The sequence below is a fragment of the Eriocheir sinensis genome, chromosome 43 (genome assembly GCF_024679095.1).
Source record: "Eriocheir sinensis breed Jianghai 21 chromosome 43, ASM2467909v1, whole genome shotgun sequence".
NCBI lineage: Eukaryota > Metazoa > Arthropoda > Malacostraca > Decapoda > Varunidae > Eriocheir > Eriocheir sinensis.
In genome coordinates this window covers 6,939,678-6,952,368 of record NC_066551.1, presented here as the reverse complement: position 1 = coordinate 6,952,368, position 12,691 = coordinate 6,939,678, and the positions used below count along the sequence as shown (strand labels likewise).

Sequence of the window (12,691 nt, the reverse complement as noted above, 5' to 3'; positions counted from 1 at the left end):
AAAACTTATGTACTGTTGCTTTTGTTTCTTATGTGTGGTCATTTAAATAAATAAAAATATCCACTCCTTGGTCTTGGTCTTGGGCCGTGCCGCGTGTCAAGTGTTTGTAAACAATACCAGCTGGGCGGCGGCGGCGGCGGGGTAGCAGGAAAAAGCTCGCAGCCTCAGAATAACTCGCAGAGAGAGATTCAATTTGCTTACTTATTCTATACTTCACTCACAGCTATCGTTTACTTGTCCTTTTTCGACTCCAAGACATGGCACAAACGTCAGAGAAACACCTTTATTCAAGAGAAGGCCTTAAAGCAAACGAATAGGGCAGATTTTAAAGAAAGAATAACCTCCTTCATGTTCACTTAGTTTTTGTTTAGGTCTGCTGTAATGTTTTCTTGCGGGCAATATCAACCATCATAGATCACAAGTGGACAAACCCAGACAAATTAACATGTTTTCCTGCTGTGTGTTCCCAAGTGGACAGGCGTAGTAAAGTCTCCTTGGGCGTAGTGGACACCAGTGCGACCTATTTCTGCGGGGAGGTATTTCTCGGAACAGCGGCACGTCACCCAAGGCCTCGCATTTGCATCATCCTTCACATTAGTCTCCACCTTAAGCTTCTGCATCACCTATACGTCCCTCCACTGTAGTCTGCGTCACGAGGGGAGACGTTCAACACTCTGGCTCCTATATAGTAAGTCCGACGTTCATTTTAGCAGGACCAAACCCTTGTGCATGTTCCGCCTCATCTGATTTACTCGCCCGGTTTACTCGCCTGGCTTGCCCATCCATTCTCTGTAGCACAAGGAAATATACAAAAAGTTGGGTGGGCCAAAATATTGTTGACACGCCAGTGAGTCATACATCACGGCAGCCACCACATATATAATTCGCCTGGTCTACTAACAGGCTGGGGCTGACCAAAGGGCCCTACAGGTACCACTTAAAAAAATGATTAAAGTAACTTTCTAAATTATAGTGGCATATGTTATTCTGCATCTACAAGTGATGTAAAATAACGTAGATGTTCTTCTGCACTCCCAACATACCAAAACTCCCAGAGAGTAATGAAGGGGAAATTGTAGGGCAAAAGCACACATATCCCTGAAGCTGTCCAACTCTAATGAAGCCTTTCTTTGCAATATTGTGGGAGAAATACAATTTTTTTTAGAGTGAATCAAGGTGTAAAGGTGGCAACTGCTTGACACTATGGAGTCTTGGTCTCAGTCTTACTCTCTCTTTTTAATTAATGAGATGGGTTACTATGTTGGGGTATTGGCGGGGTTTTGTTAGCCTGTAATAGCTTCATATAGGCAGATAGAATACCATTCAGTACACAGTGAATTACCATCCAACAAACAGTTCCTGGGCCTCCACCAAGCATGCATTAAGTTACTATCCTACATGAAAGGAAGGAGCAATTGAAATGTGCGCATTCATCAATTGAAATCCTTTTCAGTTTATTATTTATGTTTGTGTAGAAGAATTCTGTATTTTTAAACTAAAGGCTCACTTGTATTCCTAAATTTTACCTTCAATACATTTTTAAACAAAGTCATGGTTAGATACTGTACCAATATCTTGTTATCATCAACAGCTGAGCTCCTAGAAACAAGCTCCAAATCAGATGGGGAATTACTCAGTGAAAGAAGCCACCGAGGAGGCAAAAGCAAATCGCAGTTTGGATTTGTCACGCAAGTTAACCCCAAATCAGTATGTTAAGGTAAGTGATCTTTCATCAGTCCCTAAAAAGATTCATGTTAAAAATCCTAACAAAAAAATATTAAATGTTTGGTTTTGGTCGTCACCCTTCATTTTTGTGACTGCAATGGTGCCATTACCTTCTCATGTCTTTTTTCAGCATACATCAGGAGAGTTTATTGAGGGTGGTCTATTGGCTCTTCCGTGGGAGATGTACAGTAATACAGTCACCATGTATGAAAGTGTTAATGCCAGCTTTAACTTCATAAGTGAAGTAAGTAAGCAGATGTTGGGTGAAAGACTCTTAACTCACATATATTAGGGGAGCATTGTATTAACTTCAGCCCCAGTGGTGTTTATTTTCATTATGTGGTGTTGCATTTGTTTCAGACTTTGGGTCAGTGTACCTGGTTAAGGTTATGTTGCCTTTTTCACTGGGTAATCTTTTTTTCCTTAGATTAAATGTTGTTGTTGTTTTTTCTTAACTTCTCTCATCATACTCCTGAAATTAATTTGATGAGTGTTGATCATTACTATCCTTATGACTGATGCTGAAGTTATTAGCTTTTTGCTCTTTGTATATACCAGGTATGTCATATCAACTAAAAGGTATGCTCTAATTTGACACACACAAAAAATAATATGCATAATCGTGGATAAAAGCGGTTTTTAATTTTGTATTGCTTATACCTCAGTTCTTTTCACTTACTAATTTTGTTCAATTCCATGTTTCAGATCCCTGAGGAGCTAAGTTTGCATGTTCCTCACCTCAAGTTTCTCAATTTGAGCCACAATCAGATCACCACTCTGCCTCACTCCTTCAGCCTCCTCCTTCATTTACGGGTGCTTGACCTCTCTTACAACAAGCTCAAGGTTGTGCCTGAGCCTCTCACTGGCCTGGAAAAGATAGAGACTCTCAACCTTGCTAACAATAACATCTCTGAACTCCCAACAACCATGGCACAACTTATTAGTGTAGGTCATTCATTATTATTTTGTTTTGATATTGACTCAGGTATGCTAGCATTAAAGGGTAAATAGCTTTAAAGTAGGTGATGTAAATTGAGGACTTATAATTAAAAAAAAAGGTGTGTTAAACTGCAAAAATATATATGAATGGGTATGTTGATTTAATTGAAATGAGAGGAAATAGTTATAACTGGTTCACAAGCAGAAGAGTGGCTGTGTAATAGATTTAACAGCAATGTAATTAGTGCATGAACAACAATAATCTTTAAGATGAATTTCAAAGGATTTATGATTGTTGGCAGCGGCACTAGGTCTATGGGAATTGTTTTCTGCAATTGGTCTTTTGTTATTTCTGTTTACTTTTCTTTGAAACTTCTCAGACTTATCATCATCTTATGGACTGACCAGGACATTGTTGCCCATGTTTTTATTGTGTTAAGATAAAACTACATATCATTTTCATAATTATCAGAAATCCCACCTACCATAGAGGCAGGGTAAGGCATCAGAAAGAGTGCACGCCTTATTAGGCACCAAATGAACATATGTAGATGCAAGAGCTTCATATCATTATTGCAGCAATAGCTCCCTCTGAACATCTGTTTAACAGGTTATGGGCATTGTTTTCATGTTTCATAAACCAGTTGTAAAAGTCATGTTTAAAGGAACATTTCATTTCTTACAGCTTAAAAAACTGAACATATCCAACAATTATTTAAGGGCACTACCTGGAAATCTGTTTGAGTGCCCTAATCTGTGTGTTATTGTTACACATGGAAATGAGCTCATCCATCCACCACAAGCAATCTGTGACACAGGGTCAGAGGCTATACTTCACTTCCTGAGGGAAAGGTATACACCCTCAGTACATGCAAGGTACTAATGGATGTATTATTTATACTACCAAGACATTTCTTATCTTTTGTTTTTAAGTGTGTATCAGGACTCATGAATCATATGAAGAATGCATGAAACATTGGTGCAGGGGCACATAACACAGGCCTGATGAAGCAGGTAAATGGACCTGTTTCTGTGTGGCCTGTGATGGTGTTTAGTTTATGGTGATGATGCCAGTGTGGACCACTTCAGAGTATGAAAGATACTTCGGGGTGTTGTTGGAGTCTATCCCTCGTAACCTACACATATGCAACTGACAGATATATAAGATAAATTGGTAGGTGGGTAGATGTAGTAAATTTTGCCTTGAAAGGTGTAAAGGCTAAGTGAAGCAAGACTTGAAGTAGCCTTGGGAGGGGATAAGATGGAAGAGACACATGAAGTAAACTTCACCAGGTGTCGACACTATTATGGCCAAATTTGGTTCTACATGTTGTTACAAATTTTCAGAGAAACAATCTTTTCCTCTTTATTACAGACCATCTGCAAAAGTGAGTGTCTTTACCCGCGTGAGGGGAGTGCAGGTGATGGCCAGCGTGAGTAACCCTGAGTCGGCCAGTATGGAGTATCGTCAAGCTCAGGGAATGTCACGCACCAATAAACTCAAGTGTCCATTAATGCCGCCAGCCTCTGCAACCAACCTTAAACCTGATCAGCTGACAGACTCATTGCTTGGTATGTTTTGAATGTGCCCTTGGTGTAGAGAAGCTATTCACTTTCTCCAAAAAAGAAATGTTTCAGCCTTTTAGTAAAGATGTTAAGATTGAGAATGTCTCCAAATTTCACTGCATTTCATACAGTGCTTCATTGTTGCTCCTATTATAGAAAAGGACAAAAGATCAAAATAGAGTTCTTATCCTGAGATGACAGTCAGTATTATGTCTATCTGAGGGAGCATGTTTATTTACAATACAATTTATTTCAGCATTTCACCCTTCAGTTTACAGTTATATTTTACTCTTTCATGCTTGGAAAATGAATAAAATAAGTAAATAAAATGGTCAGTGGCCTTGTTTGTGGGTAGGGCTTGATCACCACCGCAAGTCAAGTCATCTGGGTGGGCCACCATTAATTGTTGGTCGGTGCAATGTTTGGCTAGTCTAATCGGTTCAAGTCATAAGAATTTCACTATTCCGCCAGGGTTACCACCAAGGGTTAACAACAGCAAGACATACACAGGACAATACATATAGGACAATGTTTGTGTGTGTTGTGAATGTGGTGTGAGTGTGGTGGTATATGTGGAATGTGGTGTACGAAAGTGGGTGTGGGACAGACAAGGGGACGAGGACAGAGTAGAAGTAAAGATAAAAGAGATAAACAATTACAAGACAAGAAACAAGGAATACGAACGAAACAGAACGAAACATTTGACAAATAAGAATGAACAATGAGTCTATGTGCAATTTTTTCTTTTCCGCTTGGAGAAACACCACGCGACTGCTTGAGCGGTGGCTGCTACACATCTGCCTATGCACCAGAAACAGATATTGATTGATCTTGGCATGTAAGCAATGCCAAACACCATGCTGAGCATGAGAGAGCTGAGGCACATGTACTATAAAAAATAGTCAAGACAATAAATGCTTGATTATGTATTAGGCTTGGCCATGGTTCTTCCATTCAGCACAAGACTGATGATAATTGGTACGGTGCTTGACTTTTGCTTTCATGCCAAATCTGCTGTTGCTGGTGTACATACGTGCAGATGCTGTGACTAACAGATGCAGCCAAGGTTAATTCCTTAAATAACACATCTGTGTTAGGCCTATTATTGCCCATAATTAACACCTGTTTCATATGTAGTGTAACATTTTTATTTAGTGACAGCTGTTGTCTCAAAAATTTAGAAAAGTTATGAGACTGTGGATGTTTTTACTACAGAAACAAGGTTTTTCACTACTTGTCATGTGCAAATTGATACTGTCAAAGTCTCTTAAGTGTACCATTAATTTTGCTCTTTTTCTCAATCAACTTTCAGGGCTGTTGTTTGGAATTGCCATCAGTGATGCAGTGGCTCTCAACACAGAAGGACTGAGTGTTGAGGAGTGCAACTTCTTCTATGAAACAGAAAACATCTCCTTAGACAGCAGAATATGTGACCATCTAAGGACACACTTTCCTCCCCATGACTGGTCCTCAAACACTGATGTTGTCGTGAGTCTGTGTTGCTTAGAGTCCCATGCTGCTTGCCAAACAATGGATAATTCCTGTTCAATATTAAAAAAAAATTGAAACATAATGAAATTTCAGGAAATTGCCAGTTTTGTATCTATTTCTACGTATTATGGTTCTGATGTTATGAATCTTTTTCATACGTTTGTCATTTTCTTTTTCAGCTCCTAACCCTTGAGTCAATGATGCGATGGGGAGGCGTGGTGGACGAACTGGAGTTGGCCTGCCAATTGGACCAGTGGAGAGTTCATGGCACTCCTGACCTTGATCCTATGCCAGGATATTTTCTATCACCATTTATGAAGAAGGTTTGTATTCAACTCTGTCATCATGATTGTTTCAGATTTTTTTAAAAAGCCCTTTAACTCATAACCTTGGGTGCAGGAAGTAGAATAGCTTGGTAGTAATGATAACCAGAAGACTCATAGGATAATTTCAAAGTCCTGCATTAAAGTTTTCTGTGGTATTTTGATTTTATCATCAGCATTACCAACCCACTGCAGGATGAAGGCCTTATCCAGTGCTTTCACCTCTCTCTGTCAAATGTTAGTGTACTCCATTCTGCCCTGGCAAGTTATGGGATTATGAGTAGTGATAAACCCTATTTATGAAGAATTGGTATCTATCTCTTGTTGATAATCTTATAGTGTTTTGCAAGTGTGTAAATAAAAGACTTAACTTTGAAGTTCTGCATTGATTTTTGTAATGGTACTGTGTCATCAAAGCCTTCCTTCGATGTGAGAATGAATGATGAAGAGGATCTGGGTGTGCAGATGTGAAGATTCATGCTCCAGTTACTTCTTTGAGCGAGCATCCAAATAGCCATAAAGGTTGATAGGTATAAATGGACAAAATGCCTACGGTATATATTTAACCCGAGAACATCGGCAGACCCTTTTTGGGCTTACACGAGTCGTGGCTGTGGTACGGTGGACCTTAAAAAGGGCTCGTCATAAAACGCCTAATTCGAGCTAATTGTAGGCGGTGGTGACATAGCGCAACCCACCATGAATGCCCCAGGTCAATGTGGTGGGTGAGTGATCTTGAGGTGGGCTTTTTTGTCATAGGTGGTGCTGTAAGGTCATGGCATACTGAATTACCTATCCATACAGTAATCACTTGTCAAATTCCCTATGGTACACAACAAGCGACTCTCGGCTAGATGCCACGCATCATGAGACTGATTATTTTTTAACAAAAAACACCCAAAAAGAATGGAGTTTGAGTAAAAGTAAATATTTTTAATGGCTTTATGGTTATGAGAGGAGTACTCTGATGTATGTTCCATGCTCTTTTCTTAGTCTCAAAATGCAGAGTAATTTTGTCGTTTCTCGGGCACTTCTCGGCTTTCCCATAGTCGACACCCACGGGTTAAAAATTGAAAAGATAAAATGTCATGAAGTGTACTGTCATCTATATCTATTCATCTGTATTGTCTCCCCATGGGAATTATCCCAGAGGTCTCCAATTCTGCATAGGCAGCTCCTTGCCTGTCAACTCTCTTTTGGAATGGGAAATTTGCACAGACCCTTTTTTAATATATTGCAGGTCATAACAACAGATGGATACTCTGCCAATCCTCATGGAGTTTCCCAGACTGTGTACAAACAAGTGAAGAATGAAATGACAAGGGGAATTTACTTGACTGATTCACAGGACAACTCTTGCCTTCCTCCAGCCCTTGTTTTGGGTGAGTGGCTCAGTTTGTTGTGAGTGTGGCAGTGACAGTGATGTATTCAGAACTGTTGTATGGAAAGGTGCAGTAGTCTTTATTTTCTCATTATAACCTATTATCTTCCATTGCTTCCTATAGCAATTTTTTTTTCTCTATTTATTCCCTATCCAGTCTGACAAAAATGGAGTCTGTCATGAGATTCTTTTATTCCTTTTTATTACTATTATTGATGATGATGGTTTATTTGTTTTATTATTTTATTTTTAGGGATCCCATGTTTCTTTGCACACCATGAAGTAGAGATGAATGCTGAAAGGATTTGTAAAGCTTCACATGCTGATCCAGTAGCACGAGCAGCTTGCATATTCATAGCACTGCTTGTCGCATCACTTCTTCAGGTACGTGAAATGCTAAATGGTAGTTGTATAAAAATCTACTTAATAGAAACTCTTAAATTTATGAGTATGTGTTAAGAAGATATTAAAGTAACTAAAGATCTTAACCTGGGAATGTGATCTTAACCTGAGTAGTGAGTGAGTCGTCGTACAGAGCGGATGTGTTGCGTCTTGCTCGATCCTTACGAAAGTGCTGCGTCAACATGGCTGGCAGAGCCAGGGGCTTGGGGGACTTTTGTTACATTTGTAGGGATCCCACAGGCGTTAAGTGGGTTGGATGCTGTCTGTGCCCTAAATGGTGTCATTGGAAGTGTGCTCATCTGTCTGGAATTAAGCAGGAGAATATACCTAAAATAAATTGGATTTGCAACCCATGCCTTCATAAACCATCTCTGGCTACCAAAATTGTGGAAAAATTGGATGAATTCAAGCAAGAATTATCTTTAAAAATATCTGTGATTAAGGATGAAGCTGAATCAAAAGCTGTGAAGGTGCAGGAGGAGCTGGGATCAGTTGTTGACACGCTTCTTGCTGACCGTGGTGAATCCAGTTGGGCTGAGGTGGCAAAGAGAAGCAGAAAAGTGAAGAAGAACCTCTTAGTTGTAAAAGCTTCTACTTAGGAAAAGAAGGCATCAGACATGAAGGATGAAGTCTCCCAGGCATTGAATGGCATTCAAATAACTGATTCAAGATTCACTAATGAAGGTAATATTGTCATGAACTTTGATAATGAGAACACAAGGGCTGAGGCTGCTCAAAAATTAGAGTCTGTTGAGCAAATTAGTACCAAGAGTGTTGGAAAGATGAAACCAAAGATATGCAACGTGCATAAAGAGGAGACCAAGGAAAAAATAAAGGAGACCATCTTAGACCACAATGAATTTTTACACGAAATTGAAGGTGTTGAGAATAAGATTGAGCTGGTTTTTAGTAAGCCTGCAGCTGGCGGCACAATGCACTACAATCTGAGGTGTGACCCAACTGTAAGAGAGCCGATTCACAAGAATCACGACAAGTTAAAATTAGAATGGGGAATATACACAGTGAGAGACAGATACCATGCAATTATATGTTATCATTGTCAGAGATACCAGCATCTTGAGGCCAACTGTACTGCCAAGACCAATGGAGATGCCCCAAATTGTTTCAAATGCGCTGGCAATCATAAATCACCAGAGTGCACCATGGCTGAAAAGAAATCCATAAATTGTGTGAGATACAAGAAGCCTGAAATCAACCACTCAGCGAATGACCAATGTTGTGTAGTTCTCCAGACTGAAACTGAGAGAATTCGTAACATGACCGATCATGGCTATTAAGCAGTGTCTGTACTCAAAGATAAATTGTGTGTGATGAATTTTCAGTGTGTTGGATATAATCGTTGAATATTTATTGTGAACTATAATGAAAATATTAGACATGAAAACTGAACTAATGGTTATATGTGATATTATTCATGAAAGCAATTAAGACACTCACTCACTGCGATGTTTGAGAATAAGTGCATCGAAGACTATTATTGAGGCTAACGTAATTGTTGACGGCCCTCGTAGAGTGTTGCATCAGCGGCGGAGCAGGGCCTGAAACCTTATCAATGAGAGACGAGAGAGAATTAGTTTTGTATTGTGGGCCTACAGAAAGGTTTGAAATGCAAAGCTCCACCCAAAATTGACCTCTCTTTTGGCCACTCTTTACTCTGATCTTTTTCTATGAGCAGTCTATAGCAGACATTTTTTTTCTACACTTTTTATGTCTTTGAGCTGCATCCTTTGCTGTAAAAAATAATTAAATAAATAAATAAATAAAATAATAATATCTGTTGTACTTCAGGGGAAATGTACAAGAGGCCTACCACTGACTGATCTTGTGAGGGAGCTCATGGAGAAGGTGGAGGAAAAATTATCAGACCAAAAGGATAAGGAAAATTTCAAGGCAGCTTTTGACACCCAAGGGAATGGACTTCCTCATGGGTGTGATGTTTTGACAACCTTAAGGCTGCTCATCATTGCCCTTTGTGGCGAGCAATGCGGCTTCAAGGAGCAGATCAGCCGGGTCGTCATGCAAGGGGGAGAGGGTGTGTGCGTTCATGCCAGTGTGGTGGGAGGGGTTCTGGGGCTCATATTTGGCTACTCAAACCTCCCACAAGACTGGCTCATTCAGCTTCCCCAAGAAAATATTAAGTTTATGAATTCAAAACTGAACCTGCTGCTTGATCTTTTTGGTTTACCCTAAAGGAAGTTGTTTTTACCTTTTTGATATTTAATTGTTGCTGTTGTTATTGTTGTTTTTCTTGTTGATTGTTAAAGCCTTATTACTTTTATGACACATCATTTGTAGTCAGGCTGTTGATCTGTTAGGAAAGTCTATTTTGTATAAATACACAGTTTGGCCCAAGGTGAGATTATCAGTTGCTCCAGTAACTGTCCAAAATTGGGATGCCCTTGATAAAGAAAAGACTCCAACAGTGCCTTTAAATGTATACGTTTCTTATTTCCCACTATTCCGAACCTTTACCCTAGATCAGTGGTTCTTAAACTTTTTACTATCCCGCCCCCACTAGGAATGAATCTTTCCCTCCACACCCCCCTTGCATATATGTCCATGCACTCGTTAAGATAATTGATATTCCAGCAACAGAAATTCCAACTTTTCCCCCAAGATTCTCAGCTCCCGTGGATATTACTAACCCCCTCCTCCCCAGTTTAACCCGGTAGCAGCGACGGGCCAAATTTGTGGCTTTACCGTGTAGCAGTGACGGGCCAAATTTGTGCCATGATTTAAACCCCCCAAACTAGATGATGCATAAACTGATCACAAATGCTTTGATATATATTATGAAATGGTTTGTGTGAGGGGTGATTTTTTTCTCATTTTTCTCGCTCAAAGGGACCATTAAGAAACATGATCCCCGCTGCTACCGGGATAAGAACCACTGCCCTAGATCATCTGGTATACCTGTTCTTATAAGTTGTCTTCCTCTATAAATGACCATGACAGCAAAGTATAGTACTCATTGGTAACATTATTCTCATACACATATTATTTAATGGTGCTATATTTTATGCTTTTACATCACTGCTATATTTTTACATGTGTGATGGACAGATAAAGTGAAAAGTAAATAAATATAAAAAGTGACCTTGTTTTCAATCTATTGAGAAAAATATCCCAGAGTCAGAGAAAGAAAAAAGATGAATGAATATAGAAAAGTGTACAAGGAGAGTGAAATTAGTGGTTCATGATAGTAGAAGGAGAGTGGAAGGGGATTTTGGTGCTAAGCAAGATGGAAAGATAATAAAAATACCTAAAGCAAGTGAAGAAGGAAAGGGGAACAAAGGAGCAGCAGAGGTGGGGGCTGTGGTTGTTGAGGGCGAAGGCACTGAAAAATGATATAGATTCATTTCTTGTGGTATCATTTATCGAAGCAAATAAGGACATCAGAGCTTATCAAAAGAGTGATGTCCACCAAAGACATATGGCTTATGACATTTATCAAAGTGGTAAAATTACTGTTATTATTTTTATTATTATTATTATTATTATTAGTAGTAGTAGTAGTAGTAGTAGTAGTAGTAGTGTTATTATTAGGTAGTAGTAATAGCAAAGATCAAATTGCCTAAATATTTCATTTGCATTTAAATTAGCCTGATGAAATTAGGTATGCAACCCCGTAGAGTGTTGGCTGAAAAGGGCCACAAATATGATTACGTCTTCGTGTAGCATTTCTTTTGATTGCACATTAAAAGATTATTGATATTCTTAATCAAAGACTCAAAACAGAAAGCGAATCAGTTTAATAGCTAATACGTAGTTGAGATCAAGTTGAGTGAAACAATCACAGTGTTGGCCACATTGAAGTCTGTGTGAATGACAAATGCAGTCGACCTTGCTTTTATTGGATTGCAAAGAATAAATGCTTTAATTTGCAAGAAAAGCAAAAATAATGTCACTACGTGTAATTAGCTAGTTAGTGGTACTACATGCTTTAGTTACCCATTAAACTGATTCGTTTTTCTTTTAAATCTTAGATTTAGAATATTAACAATCTTTTTAATGGGTAACTAAAAGAAATGTTACACGCAGACTTTTTTTTTTTAAACTAGCATTTGTTCTTTTCAAATCCAATGAAATAGTAGCTACTTTGAAATAAAACACATATCATATACGCTATATATAGGATGTAACAATTATATAACGTGAAAGTGTTGTTTTGTGCGATATATGGAGACAGGCGGCGATGTAGTGTTATTATTTTTTACATAAACGAATGAAAATCTAGTAATTTTTAACACGAATCTACCTTACACAAGGAGAAAAGTCGAGTTTACGTTCAAACGCAAGTTGATTCGACATTCAGGATATAAGTCGAATCGAGTACGTATATGTTGTAGTGAAGAGAACTATAACGTACATATCTGACATTGATATTCTCTAGCGTTTTGTACTTTCTTGTTTAATGCATCTGCGTAAACAATAAACAGCGCATTCGTTTGCGCTTCACTTTTGGACAGGAATTACGCCGGATCAAGGATTATGGGCCGCTTTCACAGTCACTTCGTTTGTTTTAATCGTTACCAATGGCGGCTATCGACACTATAGTTTTCCACGTGAAACTGGCCTATGGGGTAGTGGCGGCTGCGTAGAGGAAGTGAAAGGTGTTGAGAGTGTGGCAAGGTGCGGGGCTAGGCTAACCCCGCAGCCGCCACTACCCCATTGGCCAGTTTTACGTGGAAATACTATAGCAGCGATAACAGCCATTGGTAACGATCAAAACGAACAAAACGACTATGAAAGCGGCCCCATATCCTTGCCCCGGATGCAACGATTTGTGGAGATACGCTGCAGGGTATTCAGATTTTGTGTAGGAAATGTGCTGGATACATGT

General features: G+C 39.1%; 1 protein-coding gene across 2 annotated transcripts; it reads left to right on the top strand.

Moving 5' to 3' along the window:
• The first annotated feature begins 200 nt into the window (after nucleotides 1–200).
• On the top strand, nucleotides 201–10,944 carry LOC127010409 (uncharacterized). 2 transcript variants are annotated; one of them, XM_050884455.1, is made up of 11 exons: nucleotides 201–688; nucleotides 1,592–1,717; nucleotides 1,856–1,969; nucleotides 2,431–2,670; nucleotides 3,350–3,540; nucleotides 4,040–4,236; nucleotides 5,543–5,718; nucleotides 5,901–6,044; nucleotides 7,285–7,426; nucleotides 7,679–7,809; nucleotides 9,637–10,944. In XM_050884455.1, exons 2-11 carry the CDS (start codon nucleotides 1,622–1,624, stop codon nucleotides 10,036–10,038), a joined length of 1,833 nt encoding a protein of 610 aa, XP_050740412.1. In that variant the 5' UTR covers nucleotides 201–688; nucleotides 1,592–1,621; the 3' UTR covers nucleotides 10,039–10,944. The 2 variants fall into 2 exon arrangements, with proteins under 2 accessions (XP_050740412.1, XP_050740414.1); XM_050884457.1 differs by lacking the exon at nucleotides 201–688 and adding an exon at nucleotides 769–930.
• The last annotated feature ends 1,747 nt before the right edge of the window (nucleotides 10,945–12,691 follow it).

Coding starts and splice junctions, on each gene's coding strand:
- LOC127010409 (XM_050884455.1), top strand. CDS start 1,622: ATGGGGAATTACTCAGTGAAAGAAGCCACCGAGGAGGCAAAAGCAAAT. Junction 2,671..3,349: donor CCATGGCACAACTTATTAGT/GTAGGTCATTCA, acceptor CATTTCTTACAG/CTTAAAAAACTGAACATATC. Junction 4,237..5,542: donor GCTGACAGACTCATTGCTTG/GTATGTTTTGAA, acceptor ATCAACTTTCAG/GGCTGTTGTTTGGAATTGCC.